Source organism: Grampus griseus (genome assembly GCF_964374135.1).
Source record: "Grampus griseus genome assembly, chromosome: X".
Classification (NCBI taxonomy): domain Eukaryota; kingdom Metazoa; phylum Chordata; class Mammalia; order Artiodactyla; family Delphinidae; genus Grampus; species Grampus griseus.
This window is the reverse complement of record NC_138999.1, coordinates 13,816,610-13,840,082: the sequence shown is the minus strand read 5'-3', so window position 1 is coordinate 13,840,082 and position 23,473 is coordinate 13,816,610. Positions and strand designations below refer to the sequence as shown.

At 42.9% G+C, this 23,473-nt stretch overlaps 1 protein-coding gene across 9 annotated transcripts in view; it reads right to left on the bottom strand.

Annotated features, from left to right (window-relative positions):
- Positions 1–23,473, bottom strand: part of REPS2 (RALBP1 associated Eps domain containing 2) — a 225,885-nt gene that overhangs the window by 150,760 nt on the left and 51,652 nt on the right. For all 9 annotated transcript variants that reach the window (XM_082681115.1, XM_082681117.1, XM_082681121.1 and 6 more), the window contains exon 2: positions 8,407–8,530. In XM_082681115.1, coding sequence (XP_082537241.1) covers positions 8,407–8,530 — 124 coding nt within the window. The remainder of the gene's footprint in view (positions 1–8,406; positions 8,531–23,473) is intronic.

The window sequence follows — 23,473 nt, the reverse complement described above, 5'->3', positions numbered from 1 at the left end:
TGAAGGGGAGTGAAGAGTTGTTTAACGGGGGCGGAGTTTCCATTTTGCAAGGTGGGGAGATTGGTCGCACAACAACGTGAATATACTAAACACTACTGAACTGTACACTTAAAAATGGTGAAGATGGTAAATTTTATGTTCTATATATTTTGTCACAATTAAAATTTTTAACATTGAAAAAAGCACAAAAGATACAGGTGAAATTAATTTAGTGTATTTTAACCCAATGTTATAGATTACAGCATGTGATCAAGATAAAAATTAATATAATAGTTTACATTCTTTTTTCAGACTAATGCTTCAAACCCCCATGTGTACTTACCTGTACCACAGACCTCAATTCAGATACACCACATCTCAGGCACTCAGGCGCCGCAGTAGTGTGGCTACTGGCTACCCTACTGGAACAGCACAGTTTGGCTGATGGTTGCTATGAAGGAATGTGGACCATTATGGCCAGAAATCTGGATTTGACTAAGATACTATAATGTTAAATGTTAACAACTAACTGATTTCTTCTTAAATTACGTAAGGAGTATTTTGTATGGAGGGATGACTTATATAAAGCTTAAGTGTACCACTTGAAGACTTTTAACAAATGTATGTATAAGCTCATAGCAAACACCCAAATTAAGATACATTTCCATCATATAGAATTTGCCTTCATATCCCTTTCTAGTTAATCCCCTCGCCTTGTCCCACTTAGCAACCTATTCTAATTTCTAAATCCACAGATTACCTTTGCCATTATAGAACTTCACATAATGGAATCATACAATATTAATCTTTGTGACCACCTTCTCTGACCAACACTTTGTCTGTGATAATCATCCAATGCACCACATAATCATCCAAAGACATAGTTCATTCTTTTTCATTGCTATGGAATAATCTATTTTTATGAATACATTGAAATTTTTTAAATCCAGTCTCCTGTGATGAACATTTGGGTTGTTTCCAGTTTGGAGCCATTAGGAATATAGCTGCTGTGAACATTCTTATAAATGGTTTTTGACAGACATGAATTCATTTATCTTGGGGATATACCTATGGACCACATTCAACCTGCTGCCTATTATTATGTACAAAATAAGCTATAAGGATGTATTGTACAACAGAGGGAATATAGCCAATGTTTTATAATAACTACAAATGGAGTATAACCTTAAAAAATTGTGACTCACTATACCGTATACCTGTAACTTATATAATATTGTACATCAAGGTATACTTCAGTTTTAAAAAATAGTATTACCATTAAAAAAAGAATGGGTTTGGGCTTCCCTGGTGGCGCAGTGGTTGAGAATCCGCCTGCCAATGCAGGGGACATGGGTTCGAACCCTGGTCTGGGAAGATCCCACATGCCGCGGAGCGGCTGGGCCCGTGAGCCGTGGCCGCTGAGCCTGCGCATCCGGAGCCTGTGCTCCGCAACAAGAGAGGCCGTGATAGTGAGAGGCCCACGCACCGTGATGAAGAGTGGCCCCCACTCGCCGCAACTAGAGAAAGCCCATGCACAGAAACAAAGACCCAACATGGCCAAATAAATAAATAAATTTAAAAAAAAAAAAAGAATGGGTTTTACATTTTTGAATGTTTGGAAAACATCAAAAGAAAAATATTTCAGGACGTGAAAATTATGAAATACAAATTTCAATGTCCATAAACAGTTTCACTGGAACACAGCCACACTCTTTTGTTTACATATTGTCCACTTCTGCTTTCACAGTTCTGGGGCAGAGTTGGATATTTGCAACAAAGGCCATATGGCTCACAAAGCCTAAAATATCCGCTACCTAGCCCTTTACAGGAAAAGTTTGCTGACCCCTGTCTTACACAATACAGTGGTTCAAGTAAAATGTAGTCTTACTAAAACAATACAGTTGCATTTAATGGAAAAATATTTTACATTAATTGACTTTTAAATTTTAAATAATTTAAATTAATTATTAATTTAATTAAAAATTCAATTCCTCACTCGCACTACACACATTTTTAATGCTCAATAGCCAGCCGCACGTGGCTAGTGACTACCATATGAGACAGCACAGTTTAGATGGTTGGCCAAAAACTACAAGGCAGCTACTATTGGGATACCCCTTCTCCAGGTGAGCCATTTAAGCTCAAAGAGATTAAGAAACTTGCCTGAGGGTACACAAATAAAGAGTGATGGAGCAGGGATTCAAAATCAGGTAGTCTACTGCTAGGGCCTACACTCTTAGCCACTAGGCTACACTGTCATCCTGAAAATTAAAATAGTCTCTGTATTGCAGGTTTGAACATTCAGGCTGAAACTGTGGCGTGTCAGAGGGGCAAATGGTCTAGAGAAAATCTACTGGAAGTATCCACATCTTACAGGTGAGGAACTAAGCCCAAGAAGGGGAGGGTGGGTCTTGTCTTACTCATGCAGCAAAATGGCGGCAGAGCTACAGTCTTAACAACACTCCTGGCCTCCTGGGGCTCCCTTCTCTTCCCACTACTTTTCGTCGCCCATCCATTTATACCAGTTACTTATAGGTTAACAAAAATTAATGACAACGATGTTCAGTAATTCCAAAGTGAAGCCAAACCCACACATTTTCCTTAAGTTACTTGGGAAAAACATCAGGTTGGTCTTACTAACCCAAACCTGGGTTGATCAAAGCCTTATAATCGCCTATCTGCGCTATCCACCTGTTAATTTGGAAAAATTTGTTGCTAATTTGGAAATGGGAAGCTAGATAGCTAGATGAGCAGGTAAAGGCTGCTGTGGGAAGGCTGATCTTATAATTTTTTGGAGGGGTGATGGTAAGTTACAGTTATCCATTATCAATTTCATAAAAGAGCACATTTAACAAAAGGAAACCAAAAAAACCATCTTAAAATTGAACACATTTCCTTTTATAAATAACTCAATCCTTTGTCCTAATTCTTTCTCCTTTCCCTGCAGACTGTGCCAGACTACCACCAGGTCAGGAATGAGGAACACAGCCCTAGAAACCACATGAATCACATTATTGCACTACTGGGGTTCAGAGACTCCCCTTTAAAGGAGCTGTGGGAAAAAATCAAGGGGTCTGTCGTGTTGGATAAGAAAGTAAATTACATCTTTATTCTCCCTACCCTAACCATAAGTTAGCATTTCTTTCAATTATGAATGTAAGCAATGAACTGCTGTAATATCGTCAGCAGTGCTTGCAACTTTGTCACCCGCCGAAATCAGATATTTTTATATCACATTACAGTTGCTGTGGACATCCTGAAGTACTGTTTATGTTCATCACTACTCTGAAAGTACGCTAGTTATTTGGATCACAGATCTTTTATTTAATACATTAATAAAGAAGCATGTATACTGCTATATAACAACTTTTTTAAATATCTCAGTTTTAATTTCAAAATACAGTTGACCCTTGAACAACACAGCTTTGAACACTGTGAGTCCACTTACACGTGGATATTTTTCAAGAGTAAATACTACAGAACTACACGGTCTGTGGCTGGCTGGGTCCATGGATGTGGAGGAACCGCGGATATGGAGGGCTGACTATAAATTATACATGGATTAACCCTCCAGTTGTTCAAGGGTCAGTTTTAATTGGTTTCCTTTATAATCCCACATCGTTGTACTCCAAAACAGAGACACAGATGTAGAGAAAAAAACGTATGGCTACCAAGGGGGGAAGTAGGGGGGGTACAAATTGGTGGATTGGGAGTGACATAGATACAGTACTATGTATAAAATAGAGAACTAATGAGAACCTGCTGTATAGCACAGAAAACTCTACTCACTGCTCTGTGGTGACCTAAATGGGAAGGAAATCCAAAAATGAGGGGATATATGTATACATATACCTGATTCACTTTGCTGTACAGCAGAACACAACATTGTAAAGCAACTATACTCCAATAAAAACTTCTTTAAAAAAAACAAAAACATTACCCCAAGAAGGGGTCCAGAAGCTTCACACTGCCAAAGGGGCCCATGGCACCAAAAAGCTTCAAAACCCTACTCTTGACCCCGCTACACCTTCCCTCGGTCCTCACACCCACTCTTGGCCTGTCTTCGGAAAGGAGGAAGGTACAGGAGCTCCCAGGGCAAATGTTCGCACGTGGTTTCCTCTGCAGGAATTCTCTGCTGGCCCTGAACTTCACACCCGCCGTCCGTCCTTCTAAGTCAGCTTTCACCAAACGTGTCGCCCCAGCTCCCACTAGGGTGAGGCCAGAGAGAAGCCTGGGGCCAGCCCTCTCAGGGCCGTGGAAAGGCAGTGTCAGCACTTGCAGGGCCCGGGGAGCAAGCGCAGGGAGTTATACACCCTGGGCGCCTCTTGTCTACCCCCAGTTCAGGCCCTGATGTGACCAAATCTGTACTCAGAGCTTAAGCAAAGCTCCTGAAAATACTCCACCCAGCTGTCTTCAGAAGTCACTCTGAACCCTGGCTCCACAGAAGAATCACCTGGGGAGCTCTGAAAACCCCCCTCGCTCAGGCCACACCCCAGGCTAATTTAATGATAATTTCTGCAGGTGGCCCCAGGTACTCGTATTTTTTATTTTGCATTTAAAGTTACCCAGATGGGGCTTCCCTGGTGGCGCAGTGGTTGAGAGTCCGCCTGCCGATGCAGGGGACGCGGGTTCGTGCCCCGGTCCGGGAAGATCCCACATGCCGCGGAGCGGCTGGGCCCGTGAGCCATGGCCGCTGAGCCTGTGCGTCCAGAGCCTGTGCTCCGCAACAGGAGAGGCCACAACAGTGAGAGGCCCACGTACCGCAAAAAAAAAAAAAAAGTTACCCAGACGATTCTCAAGGGCAGACGAGGGTGGGAACCAAAGCCTGAGAATGATGACTTCTGTAGGCATCCCTCAGCAGTTCCAGGTGAACCTGAATTCCAAATGTTTGAGTTTAAAGAGTGACAGCTGATTAAGACTCGCTCCCCATGCACAGGCATTTATGTCTTCATTCATTCAGTCATTCATTCATTCATTCATTCATTCAACAAACATGCTCTGAGTACCCACAAGGCCCCTCAGTGCAGGGATTACCAGAAGCTCCTCCTTTCCCCTTGGACTTGCAGACTGCTAAGGAAGACAGACAAAAAACTTGTCAAACCTGTAAAGGAGTATTTACAAACTCTGATAAAAGTGCTATGAAGGAGCCGGCGGTGAGAGAGAATAAAGTAGGGAGGGGCCTGCCACATTACCTAGCATTATCTAATGGGCCCATCCAAGGAGTACCTCATTCCCTAGGGATGTGTGCTTTTTAAGTTACTATTTACTCTTGATTAGGCATTTTACAATTCTGAAAGTGTAGATATTAACTTGTAGAAAACTGTTAGCTAACAAATACTTCTTGTCTGACAGCAATGCAAATGAATTTTATCTTAGAAAAGAGTATAATAACCCAGTTACAGTTTTATTGCACTGTAGGGCATTAATCAATTTTATATGTAATTTAGCAATCTTATTCCAGCATTCTTTCTTTCCATGACTATAAATACTTCTGACTTTCTTGAACCAGCTTTACTACATGCTGGTTCCTTTGTTGATGAATTAATTTGACAGGACATACTTTAGAAAGGATGGTGGGGGCGGCCTCGGAATCCTGAAGAATAAGGAGGAGGAGCCAGCACGGGAAGGAGAGGGGGAAGAACAGACTGCTAGCAACCCAACACCTCGACATAACATATGGTCTTTCCTACAACAGGAAAAGAGGTGGCCCAGAAATGGCTAGAAGGCCAGTGAGGCTGGGGGACGGACTGCAAGCAAGAAGAAGAGGTTTGAGATGAGGATGGAGAAGTAGGCAGAGACTAGGTTATGCAGGGCCTTACAGATCAGTGTAGGGACTCCGAACTTAGCACTATGTACAACAAGCAACCACTGGGAGGGTTTCAAGAAGCTGGATAAAATGATCTGGTGGCTATTTTGAAAAGACCACTCTTACCGCTGCGTGGGAAAAGAGACTGGCGTAGAAAATAGAGAAGGCCAAGAAACCAATGACAAAATCATCGTGGTGCTCAGGTGTGGCTGCAGGTGGCCTGGTCCAGCAGAAGCAGAGAGATGGAGGGAATGGGCAGTGGATTTTGATGGATTATATTGTGAATGAGGGAAAGGGGGGAATCAAGAAGGGCTTCTACCCACATGCTGTGCAGTGCAGCCATAAAATAAGAAAAAATAAATATCAAAAAAAAAAAAGAATGGCTTCTAAGTTCCTGGCTTAAGCAACTGCATATGGTAGGGGTATTCAGCAAAATGGGAATGGCTAGGGGTTAGAGGTTAACATACACACAGGCACATGTCATTCATGAAATAAGGGTATGACTCTTACAGAAGGAAGGGTAGACTCACAACTCCTTGGGTGTGACAGGGCCTTTTAAAGGTAGCAGCCTTTCAGATTAGGCTCTCAGAGAGCATTCTCTTTGGCCTTCAAGGTTTGTGTCATCAAACATTAAGCTAATGGATTTCAAGCAACAAATCGGAAAATGCTAAGTAGCAGCTCAAAGTTTGGCCCTGTCTTGCCCTCATCCTTACTCAACATATGCTGACTACAAATAACTATCATTTAATAAATCTTTAAATGAAGGAAGGAAATTCAGAATTAACTCTGAGTATACTTAAACCCTCAGAGGTAAAAGGCAGCATCAGGATTTATAAAATACAATGGAGAAAGCCTTGTATTTGGGAAAAGGGTTAATCCTTTACACAAGTGATAACTTAGTCCATCCCTTCCACCCCGTCCCCCCAGGAAATTAAGCTGTAGATCTGAGCACAAATCAGGTAAAAGACTTCAGTCTAACCAAATATAAGCAACAAAGGTGTCAGAAGTTTATTCTTTTATACAATAAAGCAGCTCTTAACTCTTCCAGAAGATGAAGTTGGGGGATACTACAATAAAGCTTAATGACCATTTACAATGGAATGGAAACTATCACTGCCTACCACAAATCGAAATTCAGTGAGCTGTAACTTTGAACTAATCACAGCAAGTGAATGATAGCAGTGACCATTAGACACCAAACCGGCCACCAAAATAATACTTCATCATGAAACCTATTTTGGAACCAAATTTTCTAATACTGAGGGATGCTTTGGGGGTCAGATTTTTTTTCCCATTCGGAAAACATCCAGGATTACAGATTACAGTCAGCACCTTACTAAACAGAAAGAATCATCAAGAAGAGGCTACTCTGCATAGCAATGAAGAGCACGGGAACTGGAGGCTGAGCTCCTGGCTAGAGCTGGTTAGAACCTTACAATCCTTAGGCAAGTTACTCAGCCTGACCCACCGCAAAGCAGGAAGCGAGCCTTTATTCCATTAGGCACTGAGATTTCAATGGTACTTGTTATCACAGCTTATCGAAGGCAATGGAAACTGACACAATTATCTAATGTAGGTAGATGTCATGAGGACTAAATGAGATGGTGTCTGACACCCACTAAGCCTTTAATAAAGGTTAGCAGGATGATTGCGGCCTCCTGATGGTTAGTGTAAAAAGCTTTCATTTCCCATAGTCAAGCTATCAGAATCTTCTCTGCTATTTGCAGCTGTCCTACAAGGTTGTCACGGACTAACCATAAATCCTCAACCCACGTCGAGGTCCACCAGGGCCTTCACAGAACAGGTAGGAACAGCAGAGTCATTTTTATCTCAAAATGAGGAAAAGGACAAAGTTCCTGCATAGCTGTGTGGCCACAGGAAAGTAATTCATATCAGAGTGAACTAAAAAAGGACCTCAGCACATCCACTGAATAACCACCTTCTTTAAACAGCGTGGTAAAACCAGTACTGAAGAAGTGCAAATGATGCTAAGAGTTTGGGGCTTTACTCTTGGTTTAAGTGCTCAAGTATGTCCTGGGTTGGGGGCAGGGATAGCAAGGTAAGAAAATGGTAAATCAAAACTTTGAGAAGATAAATTCATTCTGCAAAAATCTTGGTAGCCCCCGAGTACTTAACAATCATGAAAATAGTGCTTTGGGAATTGGGAGATTAAAAGATGATCATACCTGACGTGCCTGGCAGGGAAAGAAGAGAGACAGAAGGGGCAGTTCCACTCAAATTCTCCTAGTTACTCAGCCCTAATAGAGCCTTAAACGACATTATAGATTCCTCGAGTGGAAAATTAAACGGTCTTATTATTTTGCCACAGGCTCTAGAATCCCCATCCCAATCTTTGCCGGCTAAAGAACGAAATCTATTTTTAACTGCAAGTGAGTTAAAAGGAACTAATCTCAGGTCACTCTGAATTTTTTTCTCATTAAAAAAGAAAAAAAAACCACTAAGATACCTGGTAAGTTTTATTTTACTTTAAAGAAGAGTTGGAAGAAGAAAGGAAGAATTCCACAAATGCTTATAGAACAGGCCTTAAACCCACTAAAAATGGTTATCATAAACAGGAAACCTGTCATGGATAATAAAATGTATCAATGGGAGATACTTACCACATTTAATACTCTCTATCCGCACAGGGAGGCCAGACTGTGCTGCAGCAATTAATTTCAGGGCAACGTAAAACTGTGTTGGACCAAAATAACCAACCCGCTTGGCACCACAGAGTTCCGTGATCTGAAAACAGACAAGAGAAGGGATGCTGAAAACTCCATTTCATAACAGCAAAATGAGACAAAATAGATTATGAAATCTCAAGGATTTCATGGGGTAACTAACCAAAAAGTCCCTGGAGAACCTATGGGTACACGCTGGTTGGATTCTTTTTCCTCCAGTTTGCAGGGAGGTTTTCAATTTGGATAATTCAATTCTACCTACGCGTGATGTTTCAGGACTGGGTGGTTATTCCTCCTCTTTCAAAGATAAAAATAAAGGTGACGAAGAATGGCTGTTAAGCTTCTTACAAAAGAGTGACTTTTTCAGGGGGTGGATTGTAACATACAAAGTCTAAAGTCTAGAAAGTCACCGGGGTGAAGAGAGAATAGATTAGTCATAATCACTACTTGTGGGTTATCCTAGTTGATCGAAATTAAAAGTGAGTTATTTTTTAAAATTATTTTTTAAATTTTATTTATTTATTTATTTTTGGCTGCGTTGGGTCTTCGTTGCTACGCGTGGGCTTTCTCTAGTTGCAGTGAGTGGGGGCTACTCTTCGTTGCGGTGCGCGGTCTTCTCCTGGCGGTGGCTTCTCGTTGCGGAGCACGGGCTCTAGGCGCATGGGCTTCAGTAGTTGTGGCTCACAGGCTCTAGAGCACAGGCTCAGTAGTTGTGGTGCATGGGCTTAGTTGCTCCGCGGCATGTGGCATCAGGGCTTGAACCCATGTCCCCTGCATTGGCAGGCGGATTCTTAACCACCGCACCACCAGGGAAGTCCCTTCAATGACTTCTTTAAAGTTACTTCAAAGTAACAGATACTCAAAAGTTCAAATAATAGTAAGTGGGGGTGAAGAAGTAACAAGCACCCCCACTCCCTTTGGTGCCCCAAAGGAAAACATTTTCATTTCTCCTAGAAATGTTCTCAGCATATATATATAGCACACACCTGTTTTTCTTGTTGCTTATTCAAACTTTATGAAAATAGAATACCACATACTATTTTGCAACTTGCTTTTCATTTAGCATCATCCCCTGAATATTTTTCTCTAGCGCGCAGTTAAAATTACCACTTTATTTTAACAACTGCGTAATATTCTGCTATAAAGATACACTGTGCATTTTTTATTATTATTCTTAGTTGGTCCTATGGATAGAGTTTTAGACTTCCAATAATTAACCTAACAAACACTTTCAGAACAAACTATAAACAGACACTAAGTAATCTGAAGAAAATTCCTATTAAAATTCAACTGGGATGTCAACAAAAAATAGCAGAATAAGGGTCTCCAAAAATTCTCTCCTCCATCAGAGCAATGAGAAACCAACAAAAATGGACACAACTCTGGAAATTAACCAAAAGTCTGCAGCAATGCGGGGAGTGTTTATTCAAGAAAAACAGCTGAATCTCAGGAAAAACAGCAAGCTTTGTGGCATTTTAAGTGCCCTTACTTCCATTCTCTCCCACCCGCATTCCAGGTATTTTCACTGTATTGCAGGCATCCCCTGCCTGCAGTCACAGCGAGACTGGCAGCCACAGAAGGAGTCAGGACAGAGCTGGGCTTCTTGGATGTGAAGACTACTGTTTGTCATCAAACTCGGGTAGTTTTTCACTATTATTTCTTCAAATATTTTTCTGGCCCTCTCTCTCTTTCTCCTGTTGGTACTTCTGGTACTTCCAGTAGCCCACAGTCCACCTCTCCTAGCCCTAGACTATGAGCTGGGGTTGGGGGGAGTGAGTCCTGTCTTCTCAGCTAGACCCACGGAAAACAGAGCCTCCACCATGTGGAACTGGTGGGGGTGGGGAGAGGAAGAGGTCGTGGCTCAGAGGCTGCTGGCTCACTGTTCTTACTAAGATTTAGGAGATTTTCTTGAATAAATGTTTCTACGTTTGCTGTATGTCTTCAGGTCAATTTCCAGAGACTTTAAATGATTATCCTTTACAATTTTTACCAGTTAAGAGGCTCTTTCACTGGAAAGAGGATCTGCTGAGTTTCTCGCACTGTCATTCCAAAGTCTCAACCCTCCCGGATTCATTCTTGAGTGGAGAAGCAATAGGGTGTTATGGTAAAGAGAACAGTTCTTGGAGTAAATGACTTAGGTGTGAATCCTGGCCCTAGCACCAACCGGCTACCTGTATAACCTAAGGTAAGTTACTTATCTCTCGTGCCTCAGTCTCCCCTTAAGTGTAAACAGGTACTTACCTCATGAAGGCTAAAGTAGTAGTGCCCACAACAGTGTCCATTCAATAAACATGCCATTGTCTAATTTTTTGGTCTACTTGTTTATTTTGTTCCCATTCTAGCTGCATATTAGAATAACCCGAGGAGCTTTTGAAAAATAGAGACCTAGCCTCCACCCCCAAAGATTCTGCTTTAATTGGTCAGTGGTGTGGCCCAGGCATGGGTGACAATCCAAATGCTAATGATCACCAAACCGCTCTCTCCAAACCTAACAACTCAGATACTTCATGCACTTTTCCAAAACCCTACTGGACAACTCTACGTGGATACCCTAAGCCATCTCAGACATAACATAAATTAAATAAGCCCTACTCATTTGCCCTTCCCCACATATCCTTGAACCTACAGATCTTCCAGCAGCCCTCGCCTCAGTTGCTGGCATCAACAATACCATATCCCAAATCAGAAACTTATCTTCGATGCTAACCACATTCACATCTATCACAGAACCATCTGCCAAATCAAGGCTATCTTCTCCTTTGCCTTGCCTTAATCCTTCCTAATATCTCACCTGGCCATCGTGACATATTTTATTTTTTAATAGAATTCACACAAATTACTGTACAGGGACAGGTTTCTCTTTTAAAGTGTGACTTTCATATAATAGTGTGTCAGTTTTCCTCAGGTGTACAAGGAGGCATCAATACTTATTATCAGAATTTGTTTCTAGAAGAAATGTTGCTCTTGAAACTTAAACTTTTTTCCAATAATTTATATATTTAGCTTTTTATTGAAGTATATTCCTATAGAAAAGCATAATATACAAACAGAAAAGCATACAAATAAGTGTATAGTATGTAGTTAGATGCGTTTTCACAAATTGAATACAACTACATAACGATCAAGAAACAGGGACTTCGCTGGTGGTCCAGTGGTTAAGACTCCACGCTCCCAATGCAGCGGGCCTGGGTTTAATCCCAGGTCAGGGAACTAGATCTCACGTGCCTCAACGAAGATCCCGCATGCCCCAGCTAGGACCCGGCGCAGCCAAATAAATAATTTTTTTAAAAAAATGAAAGAAATCCAAACTTACAAGCCTCTAGAAGCCCCCCTTCGAAGCTCCTTTCAGTCACTACCCACCCGTCATTTTCCTAACTTCTAATACTACAGATTAGTCTTGCTTGTTTCTAAACTTGTTTGTGACATTCTTCCAAGTTGTTGAGTGAAACTGTGGTTCACTCATTTTTGTTGTCACTCAGTATTATTTATCCCCTGCCACTGGACATCTGTATGGTTTCCAGTTTCGGTGGGGATTGCGGGGGAGTACTGAAAGTTCCAACCCTCTAGCCATCTGGTTCCCTGGAAGCAGCTTCCAACCTTGTTACCTAGGGACTTTTCCAAAAGTCACCTTGTTAACATAAAAGACACATTTATTGCTCTTATCACAGGAAATCCCAAGGGTTTTTGAAGCTCTGTGCCAGGAACTGGGTTGAAGACCAAATATATATTTCTTATTATAAAATCACATCACAATAGGCCATTTGCACGTAACTGATTCTCTACTAGGCTAAGCTCCATGAAATAGGGAGATGTGTGTCTTGCTCACCAGTTCCTTTCCCTGCCACGTTGATTATGCTTAATAAATAGTGGTTGAACAAATAATTTTCTCGAACCAGTCTCTCCTCAGCTCATCTTCCAACTCCAGTTCATCCTCCATAGTGCCTGCATATCTGCCTTTTAAAAGCTAACAATACTGTTCTCATGCTTAAAGGCATCTCAGCCTGGATCCCCACCACCTCAGGACAAAATCCTATCTTCTTAGTGCAGCATTAAACTTCCTTCACAACCTGGCCCTGAGCAGCTTCTCTAGTTTCATCTCTGGACACACACATGCACACAATTCTGTAGCTGCATTCAGCTTCTCCTGCTTTCCCAAGCACATCCTGATCTTCTACATTTCTGTGCCTAAGGTACACGGTGCAGAAGATGGGAAACTAAACAGCCTTGAAGTCAAGGTTGGTCAGGCTGAAATCTAGTTTCCTCGTATATATTGATAAAATAGAGATATTGTCTCTCCCATAAGACTATGAGGGAAAAAATTAAATAATGTACTAAATGAACCTGATATGATGCTTAACGGTGTTCAATAATTGTTGGGTTCCATTCCATTCACCTCGACCTAGAACATCCTCACTCCCCACTAGATTAAACTCAAATGTTACTGCTCTGTAGCTCCTTCTCAACTCACCAGGTATAGTCTCTTTTCCCAGTGTACTCTCTGACTATTCAAATGTCTATAAATGTCTATCACATGATACCTTATTGTCTTGGATTTGCTCCAAAATAAAAGGAGGAAAGGGAGTAACTGGAGAGTATGGGTGAAACAAGCATTACTGAGAGTTGAAAATGCCTGAAGTTGGGTGACGGGTTTGTGAGGGCTCATCCTCCTACTGTGTATGTTTGTATACATTTAGAAATTCTCCAATTCAAGCTTTTTAATGTCTATTTCAGCACTTATCAAATATTATAATTATCTGTTTATCTCTGCCTCCCATTAAAATGTCTTCTCTCCAAGGGCAATGGTTAATTTCTATTTATCTCCTAGCGCAAGGATAGGCATACAGTATACAGTCCAAAAAATTCTCCATCAAGTGAATGAAGCAACCCTCACAAATAAAAAGTAACTGAGTTGTTTGTTTGTTTGTTTGTTTGTTTTTCTGGCTGCATTGGGTCTTCGTTGCTGTGTGCGGGCTTTCTCTAGTAGCCGCGAGCGGAGGCTACTCTTCGTTGCAGTGCGCGGGGTTCTCACTGTCATCGCTTCTCTTGTTGCGCAGCACAGGCTCTAGGTGTGCAGGCTTCAGTAGTTGTGGCCTGCGGGCTCTAGAGCGCAGGCTCAGTAGTTGTGGCACACAGGCTTAGTTGCTCCGTGGCATGTGGGATCTTCCCGGGCCAGGGCTCGAACCCATGTCCCCTGCATTGGCAGGCGGATTCTTAACCACTGTGCCACCAGGGAAGCTCAAGTAATTGTGTTTTATAATACATTCCTTACTGTGAATAAATAAATTACACATCTTCGGATACAGGATTGCCTATACATGGAAAAAAACTAACATCATCAATATAGGTGTCTTGCAGAGTAATTCCTAATATTAAGAAACTGTAATCCTTGCCACGTGAACAACTTAACTATATTTCAGTCAGTGTTAATTTATTATCAAGGTAACCTTCCTTTAGCACAACTATCACACAGAACTAGAAAAGCTCTTAACTAAAGGTAACTGAAATTGCTGCTAAAATATTCACTGTGGTACTTCAAGACTAACACCCAAATCTGGCATTAGTAAACCGCCTCATTTACCTTGGAATCTGTCCTTTGCTCCCATATACCAGTAGAATCACTGCTTTGTAGCCAATGTAGAATATACACACATAAGTGAGGTAAGCCCATAGGCCACTCTTCTTGCTCTTTGTACACCAAACCTCCATGAGACATGCCAAGAACTTTCTGAAATAGTCAAGCCGCAAGGATGATAAATTATAGGCCTTTGGAACTTACATATGGAATCTCGTAAGCTTGAGACTTCTCAGTCCAAACTGCAGGTTAATTCTGTAAGTTTTTTTTCTTTATTGAGGTTCAAAATGTTCTAAATCTAAATTCTCCGTGGAAAAGTTCTAAATTGTGGGTAGAAACGTTTTAATGCAATCTAAAGAAAAAACTGTGGTGCTTTATCCCAGATACTCAACTAGCAGGAGATATTTTATGTAACTGCTCCTTCAAACAGTCCCAGTTGCCAAGATTTTCTCAAAATAAAGAAAAAATGAAAAGACTCCACTCCTCTTCTTTAGTCTAAACTCCAAACCTGCAACCCTCTCAGCTGGACCCATCTTAGGTTACACATTGTGCAAAGTTCTAACACATAACAAGAACCTATGGACTCATGTTTGTTTTCTCAGGTGGAAGGCAAGAGATGGGATGAAAAAAAAAAAGGAATGGATGAAATCAACTTCCTCACAGCCTACAGATGTACGCTCAACTGTCGGGGTGCTGGACACGCATCAGAAAAATTCACTGACCATTTGGGAGGAACCTGGACCAAGTTCTGGAAGAAGATGGAAGGCCACTAAAATAGCTTCCCTCCTACCTAATTCTGAAAGATTAAGTGGCTGTGCTGAGTAATCAGTCCACACCCGTTCCAGTTTGCCTGAAATAATACTTTCCTTCCGAGCTGAAATGTAATAAATTTTCAAAACTGTTCAAAGGTTTGAATAAGCTTCCTCCTTCAAGTATTTTTAAAGACTTCCTCAGAGAGATTTAAAAATTCAACGTCCTGGCGTGAGGGGTTGGAAGAATTCTCCAAGAACATTAGTGGACCCCTATTTCCTATTCTCCCTCCACCACAGCTCCCCAAGTTCATAGTCTCTGCTCACAAACCTACTCCTTCAAGTCCGGCCCCCAGACTCCTGAGACCTCACACACCATACTCCACATTCCCTCCAAGATATCTTATTAAAACAAGACCACCCCCCCAACTCAAGCAGGCTTCCGGGGCTCCTCGTGCCCTTTCTTGTAAAACCCAGAGCCCTGAGCATGGTTTTGAGCCCTCTCGTCTGGCCCAAACTACCTTGCCAACAAGCTTGTCTCCTCCCCTTCCTGCATCCAAGGCTTCAGCCACTCCAGATGCCAACCGGCCTCTCAACACAGGACAGCCATGCAGGCCTCTCAGCACCTGGCATGTCTCTCACCTGGAAGCTGGATGTCTCCCCACTTCTTTTTTGTTTGTTTGTTTTTAAACGTTTCTTTCCTTTCTTTCTTTTCTTTCCTCCCTCCCTTTCTTCCTTCCTTCCGGCTGCGCTGGGTCTTAGTTGCGGCACATGTGATGTTCGTTGCGGCATGTGGACTTCTGAGTTGTGGCATGCGGACTTCTTAGTTGCAGCATGCAGACTCTTAGTTGCGGCATGCATGTGGGATCTAGTTCCCCGACCAAGGATCAAACCCAGGCCCCCTCCATTGGGAGTGCAGAGTCTTACCCACTGGACCACCAGGAAAGTCCCCCTTCCCCACATCTTTACCCACCAGACTCTTTCTTCAAATCACCTCAAGACCAACCTTATCTTTGAAACCACAGTCAATTCCATTCTGTATTCCCATAGTCCTTTTCACTACTTTTCTGTCACATCACTAGCCTTTTAATAGAGCAAAATCACTATTCTGGTCATTGTCTCCCCTGTACCGCATCTCTTTCCCATACCCCTCAAGTGCCCAGCACAAGGCAAGAGTATATCTTTATCATTTGTATCCCCCAGGACTAATACTTTACGATGCTTACTACATAGTCGGTTGCTCAACGAATGTTTGTTGAATTAATTGGCTTTCACAGCCCATAGTCCCAGAATGCTCTTCTTTCTCTCATTTTGTAATTACTTTTACAAGTGACTGCTAAATGGGCTTTAGTCATCTCACACCATAGAGGCTGAAGAGCTCCTGCAGGAATGTAACAGCGTATTAGCTGCTCTGTCCCCTCCCTGCTCAGTCAGCTAGGAGGGACCAGGCAGGGTCAGAGAATGAGGATCAGACTACACCATGCTCTGCCCTGGCCCTCAGCCCCTTCCCCTGACCCTCAGCCCCTTCCCCTGACCCTTGGCCCCTTCCCCTGGCCCTCCGCCCCTTCCCTTGAACTTCAGCCCCTTCCCCTGGCCCTTGACCCCTACCCCTGGCCCTCCGCCCCTTCCCCTGGCCCTCGGCCCCTTCCCCTGGCCCTCGGCCCCTACCCCTGGCCCGCAGACCCTTGCCCTGGCCCTTGGCCCCCACCCCTGGCCCTCGGCCCCTTCCCCTGGCCCTCGGCCCCTACCCCTGGCCCGCAGACCCTTGCCCTGGCCCTCGGCCCCTACCCCTGGCCCTCGGCCCCCTACCCCTGGCCCTCGGCCCCTTCCCCTGGCCCTCGGCCCCTACCCTTGGCCCTGGGCCTCTACCCCGGCCCTTGGCCTCTACCCCTGGCCCTTGGCCTCGCCATCTAGAACACCTCAGTGGTTCTCCAGCCACTCAGTGTGCTAAAGATGCATCACGGCCTTCTGCCTCCAGCCTCCTTTGCTTAGCATACCCCCAGGAGACGCCAGCCTCCATACAGGCCCCCTCGAAAACAGAAATAAAGAGGATTTGAAGTACATGTGTAAAAGTTGTACCTCAGCCTCTCGGGAAAGAGCTGAAGAGTGAGGTCCACTGTCCTGGGTTTTCCTTTCCCACTCATGTAAACGTTCCAAATATCAAGAGGGACTTTCAGTCCAGAGGGACCTGGGTGAGCCACCCGAGAAAATACGAACCCCCAGATCTGATCACCCAACATGAGGCGCCCCAGCACATGCCTAAGCCAAAGCCCCACCCCGTTAAAGAGAAAACAGACATTCAGGGCTCACGTGTGATTTCAGACACGGAAGCCCACTAATACCTGAAAGTACTTATTAAAGTATCCTGGGCACCTCCCCACTGAAAGTACCACACTCAGTGCCAAGACAGGAAGTAAGTCATGCTGAACGAAACGACTTACTCTTTTCTCTCTCTCTCATCCTCCTCCAACTCCCTTTTCCTCCCTGCCTCTTTTTCCTCCCTCCCCCACCTCTAAATAGTTTACTATTCACCTACCAAAACAGGACTATTCTCCTACACTATCCCCCCATCATCACCACATCTGAGGGAGTCAACATTAATATTATCACACAACATATGGTCCATACTCTCATGTCCTCAATCGTCTTAAAAATGGCCTATAGAACTGAATTTCCCCTCTCCCATCCAGGATTTAATCAATGTTTGTGCATTACATTTTTATCTTATGTCTCCTCTGTCTTTCCCTAATCTAAAACAATCCCACCTCCGTTCTTCACTGACACTGAATCCTTTCAAGAGTTCAGGCCAGTTGTCCTGCAGAATGTTCCACATTTTGGATTTCTGTTTCCTTGGGATAACATTCAAGTCAAACATTTCTGGCAAGAACACCACACAGGTGGTACTGTGATACAGTAAGAGGTACACAACAGTGAGGGGTACATACTTTCAGAACATCCCACCACTAATTGCCAAGCTTGGCCATTTGGTTAAGAGGGTGACTGCTAGATCTCTCCACTGCAAAAACATATTTTCACATAGTACATTGAGACCATTTGAAAATTCTATCCCCTGACAAATCAGCTTTTGACTCTGCCCAATACTAATTGCAAGTAAGTCTAGCTAAATTACATCAGCATCTACAGAACTGGAATCTTAACACAAAAATCGTAACAAACATGGGGATGATATTTATTCCATGAGGTGGCTATCCTTACCTCCAGTTTATGCACAAATAAATGTCACAACTCAGAAAGTTCAGTGAGATGTTCAAGGTCACAGGTTCAGAGCCAGTACTCAGACCTACATGGGCCTGGGTCCAAATGTAAAGGTTTTTCTATTACATCAGGGGTTGGAAAACTGATGTTCACAAGCCAAATCTGGCCCACTGCCTGGTCTTGTATGTGCTGAGAATGGTTTTTACAGATGAACATTTGCAGTCAATCTGATGATAGGGAACACTAACTTTGAATTCTATGAGGTAAAATGTTATCCCCAAAACAAGAATTCCATGCTTCTTACTAGTAGATCTGTATTAATCCCCCACCCCCGCAAAAAAACACTTGTACTCAATTATCATATTTTGAATTTTGTCAATAAAAACTTTGTGGAAGTTTGCTTTCTCTCTTGTCATATAAGTACCTATACAATATCCTCAATTTTGCCTCTTGGCCCACAAAGCCTAATATTTACTACCGGGCCCTTTACAGAAAGGGTTAGCAAGCCCTGATAAGACACTGCCTCCCAGAGGCATGACATCCTGCAGATACGCTCAAAGCCGGGCAGAAAGGTATTTTCCTAAACTAATCAGCCACACTAAGTAAATTCCAACTTAAAGAGTGAACATTTCCAGTAGAAGAAAAGAACACACATGTATCCCCACCCATTTTCCACCCATTTATATACATTTGTTTAAATTTTTCAGGAGCTTTTGCACTAAGGCTTCCTACATTACTGTAAACTTCCACAACAACCAACTAGAGCCATATTTCAGATATGAGCAAAATCTATGCAATAATTCACATGCTAAAAATGATATTTTGCTTCTCTCAGCCTTATTGAGGTAGCATAATTGACAAATAAAATTGTCACATATGTAAAGTGTACAGTGTGATGACTTAATGTACGTATAGACTGTGAAAGGATTCCTACCATCGAGTTAATTGACACATTCATCACCTCTCATATTTACCTTTTTTGTGTGTGTAAGAACACTTAAGTTCTACTCTCTAAACAAATTTCACTTACACAATACCACTATCAACTACAATCACCATGTTATACAGCAGAATCTCGTATCTTATTCATCTTAGAGCTGAAAGTTTGTACCCTTTCACCAGTGACTCTCCCTATTTCCTGTACCCCACAACCCCTGGCAACCACCATTCCATTCTGTTTCTATAAGCTCAACGTATTTTTTTCTTTTTTTAGATTCCATATATAAATGATACCATACAGTATTTGTCTTCATCTGTCTTATTTCACTTATTTGCTTTTTAGTTTTAGAAGAAGAAGGTGTTATAAATCTTCATAACCATTCTTTGAAAACATCCCTATGCATCTGTCAACACATAATGATCCAAGATCTCCCAACATGTAAGCTACTCCCAAGTTGCAAATCAATTTTGGAAGCTCCATTATCTTTCAGATCCCCCAAGATGCCATTTAATTTAGGACCAGAGAGCCTATACTAAATTGCAGACCGAATCCAGCCAAGATAATTAATTGATAGATGAATGAATGAATGAATGGCAGAGGTTATGACCCCAGATCCAGCTTGTCAACATTTGTGGCCCAAGGCCAAAACTCACCCCAGTAGTAGGGAAGACCCAACCTGCCACTCTGGCTCACATGGAATCTGAACAGGGAAAAGACTCTGGGCAAAAAACTAGGAACTTACACACTGCCAATGGAAGCACAGAACAGTATAGAGACCATTTGGCAACATCCATAAAAATTACAATAAAAAATAATAATTATAATCAAACTTTGGACCTAGCGATTCTACCTCTAGGAATTTACATTCCACTTTATACAAGCAAAATGACATACGTACAAGTTCATTCAATATGTATCATCTAAGATACAGATTTGAAAACACCTAGAGGTCCATCATCTAAAATATTAATCAATCGTGGTTCATTCACACAACAGAATTCTAGGCAGCTCTGGTAGAGATCTGTCATATCTGTGATTGCCCATCATCTCTTAAAAAGCCTTTCTCTACTGAGAAATTTCTCATATTACAAATCTCACATCCCAGCTTGAAAGCTGAGAATCCAATTCCTAGGCTCCTTTGCAGCTAAACTGCAAACATGTGACCAGGTCTCCATTGATGGGAATATCCACACAAGACTTTGCTTGAGAAGTAAGAAGTGTAAGACAAGAGACTCTGCTCAGAGCTTCTACTTTTGCAGGGGAAGCTGCCTTCCTGGCTCAGGATGACGGTGGAAGCAACTGCAGTCCAGTCAAATCCCTGCTACCTGCTGCTCAGTACAGGCAGGAGCATGGGTGGCTCCCACCGAATACTAGGACTACGCACGGCTTGGCCATTGTTTCTGGAAAGTTAGATGCGCCCTCTTCTTCCAGACCTCCAAACGATTCCATGAGTTACCTAAAAATCCTAATACCTTTTTGACTTAACCATCTGGAGTGGATTCAGTTGTTTCCCACAAAAGCCACCAAATAAAAAAGAATGAGGAAGCTCTTTGTGCACTCAATATGGAAAGATCGTTAGGCTAAACTGCTGAAAAGAAAAAAGCAAGATGCACAATAGGGCATGGCAGGTATATTTTTTAAAGGGGTTGAATCTAGATGCATTGACTTATATATTCATATACTATCTCTGGAAATTGAAGCTAACAAGCTTGGCTGCAGCTGCTTCCAGGGAAGGGAATAGGTTGGCTAGGGTACAGGGGTAGGGAAGAGTTTACTGTATTTCATTTTGTACCTTTTGAATTTTGAATCATGTGAATGTATGATCTATTTTAAAAAATGAATTCAGAAAAGTTGTAAAGAGAAAGAGACAAAGCCTGGACTTCCCTGGTGGTACAGTGGTTAAGAATCCACCTGCCAATGCAGCGGACACAGGTTTGAGCCCTGGTCCAGGAAGATCCCACATGCTGCAAAGCAACTAAGCCCATGTGCCACAACTACTCAGCCTGCGCTCTTGAGCCCGTGAGCTGCAAGTACTGAGACAGGGCACCTAGAGCCCGTGCTCCGCAACGAGAGAAGCCACCGCAATGAGAAGCCCACGCACAGCAACGAAGATTAGCCCCTGCTTGCCTCAACTAGAGAAAGCCTGCATACAGCAATGAACACCCAACGCAGCCAAAAATAAAATAAATTAAAATAAATTAATAATTTTTTTTAAAAAGAGACTAAACCCACGTCAGCAAGAACTAGTATAGACATACCCCAAAACCATTCACCTGTCACCTGCTCGAAGGGCGATTTCAAAACAAAGTGCCCACCTGGAGAAAGCTGCAAAAGTCCTCCCTCACCAAGCCCAGATTTCACACACACAAAGTGCTGTTTCCTCTAAGTTGTCAACATAGGACAAGGCAGCAGCTTGCTTTATCATTTTTTTGATCTCTATTTTATTTATTTCTTCTCTGATCCTTATTATTTCCCTCCTTCTGACTTCAGGTTTTGTTTGTTGTTCTTTTTCTAATTCTTTTAGGTGGTAGGTTAGGTTGTTTATTTGAGATTTTTCTTGTCTCTCTGAGGAAGGTCTGTGTCGCTATGAAGTTCCCTCTTAGGACTGCTTTTGCTGCATCCCATAGATTTTGTACAGTTGTGTTTTCATTGTCATTTGTCTCAAGGTTTTTTGTGGTTTTTTTTGCGGTACGCGGGCCTCTCACTGTTGTGGCCGCTCCCGTTGCGGAGCACAGGCTCCGGACGTGCAGCCACAGTGGCCATGGCTCACGGGCCTAGCTGCTCCGCAGCATGTGGGATCTTCCCGGACCGGGACACGAACCCATGTCCCCTGCATCAGCAGGCGGACTCTCAACCACTGCACCACCAGGGAAGCCCTCTCAAGGTATTTTTTAATAGCAGCTTGCTTTATAAAAACTAGTCATCTTTGTCAAAGGTAGCTCTATCTAGCTGGGTGACCATGAAGAAGGCACCTGACCTCCCTCGGTCTTCCATGTCATCTACTGGAATGAAGCAGTCAGACTATATAGAACACAAAGCTTTCTCTAGATCCAAAAATTCTAAAAAAAGGAATTGTACGGGTGAAAGCTAAAACTATGGTTTGAACCTCTCCCTCTGGCACTTACTTGTATTATGGTTCTGAGGATACCTGCTACATCCCCCTAAAACAAGGCTATAAGTCTCTTGAGGGCAAGTCCTGGATTTCTTTTTAAAAACCATCCTTGCATTCCCCACAGCACACATCCCACTGATTTCTCATTAGGAAGGCTTACGGAATGAATTAAATATGCCTACTTTGACTTAACTCTTCACTCACTAATAGAACCCCTATGCATGTTGCTTTGTACCTCTGAATTGTGACTTATAGGTGAATATATCAACCTATTCCCCCCCAAAATTTTTAAGTTTTAAAGGATAGCAAGAACCTGATGTGAGCTCAGGTAAATCATTTTGTAATCACCAAATGTCAAGAAAGCAAAGGCAAAGAGAAACACAGTTGACCCTTGAACACAGGTTTGAACTGCACAGGTCCACTTATAACGTGGATTTTTTTTCAATAGTAAATACTACACGAGCTGCAGCTGGTTGAATCCACAGATGTGGAGGAACCACATACATGGAGGGCATACTCCAAGTTACATGTGGATTTTCGACTTCGGAGGATCAGCGCCCCTAATCTCCATGTTGTTCAAGGGCCAACTGTACAACATATCTTCCAGGGCTTTGAATGTACTCTGTTTTGTTTTGGTTTGGTTTGGTTTGGTTTGTCTGGGGGGGCGGGGAGACAGGGGAGGGAGAAGGAACATTTTTGTATTAAAAGAAAAAAATATGGGGCTTCCCTGGTGGCGCAGTGGTTGACAGTCTGCCTGCCGATGCAGGGGATACGGGTTCGTGCCCCGGTCCGGGAAGATCCCACATGCCGTGGAGCGGCTGGGCCCGTGAGCCATGGCCGCTGAGCCTGCACGTCCGGAGCCTGTGCTCCACAATGGGAGAGGCCACAACAGTGAGAGGCTCGCGTACCGCAAAAAAAAAAAAAAATGACAAAAATATGCTAAGGGGTCGAATATGATATTAATACGGCTCTTAAAGACAAGAATTCAAAGAAGTTCAACACTCAGGCTAGCTTCTTTGGTTTTTGCACAGTGGACTGGCATATATAGGTTTGACAGAGTGATTCTACAGATTTTTTTCATCATGTACCTAGATCGTCTTTTGGAATGAGGAAGGATTATAGGTAGTGAAGAGATTTGATAACAATGATTTCTCATTATGACTTTTGTTATCTAGGCCTTCTTCGGCAAGCCAGTGCCACAGCTCTGGAAGCTGCCCAAGCCAGCTGCACACATGCGGGCACCCTCATCAGGGTCAGGAGTTCCTCGGGGCTGGCACCTGCCCAGGGAGAAACCGGGATCTAACAGCTCAAGGCGGAGGAGAGGGGAAGAGCGCACCAGGGGTGAACCACCGAGGTACAAAGGAAACACCCCCGCCACCACAAGAAGAGAGTCACTGTGATGGAGGAGAACGGTT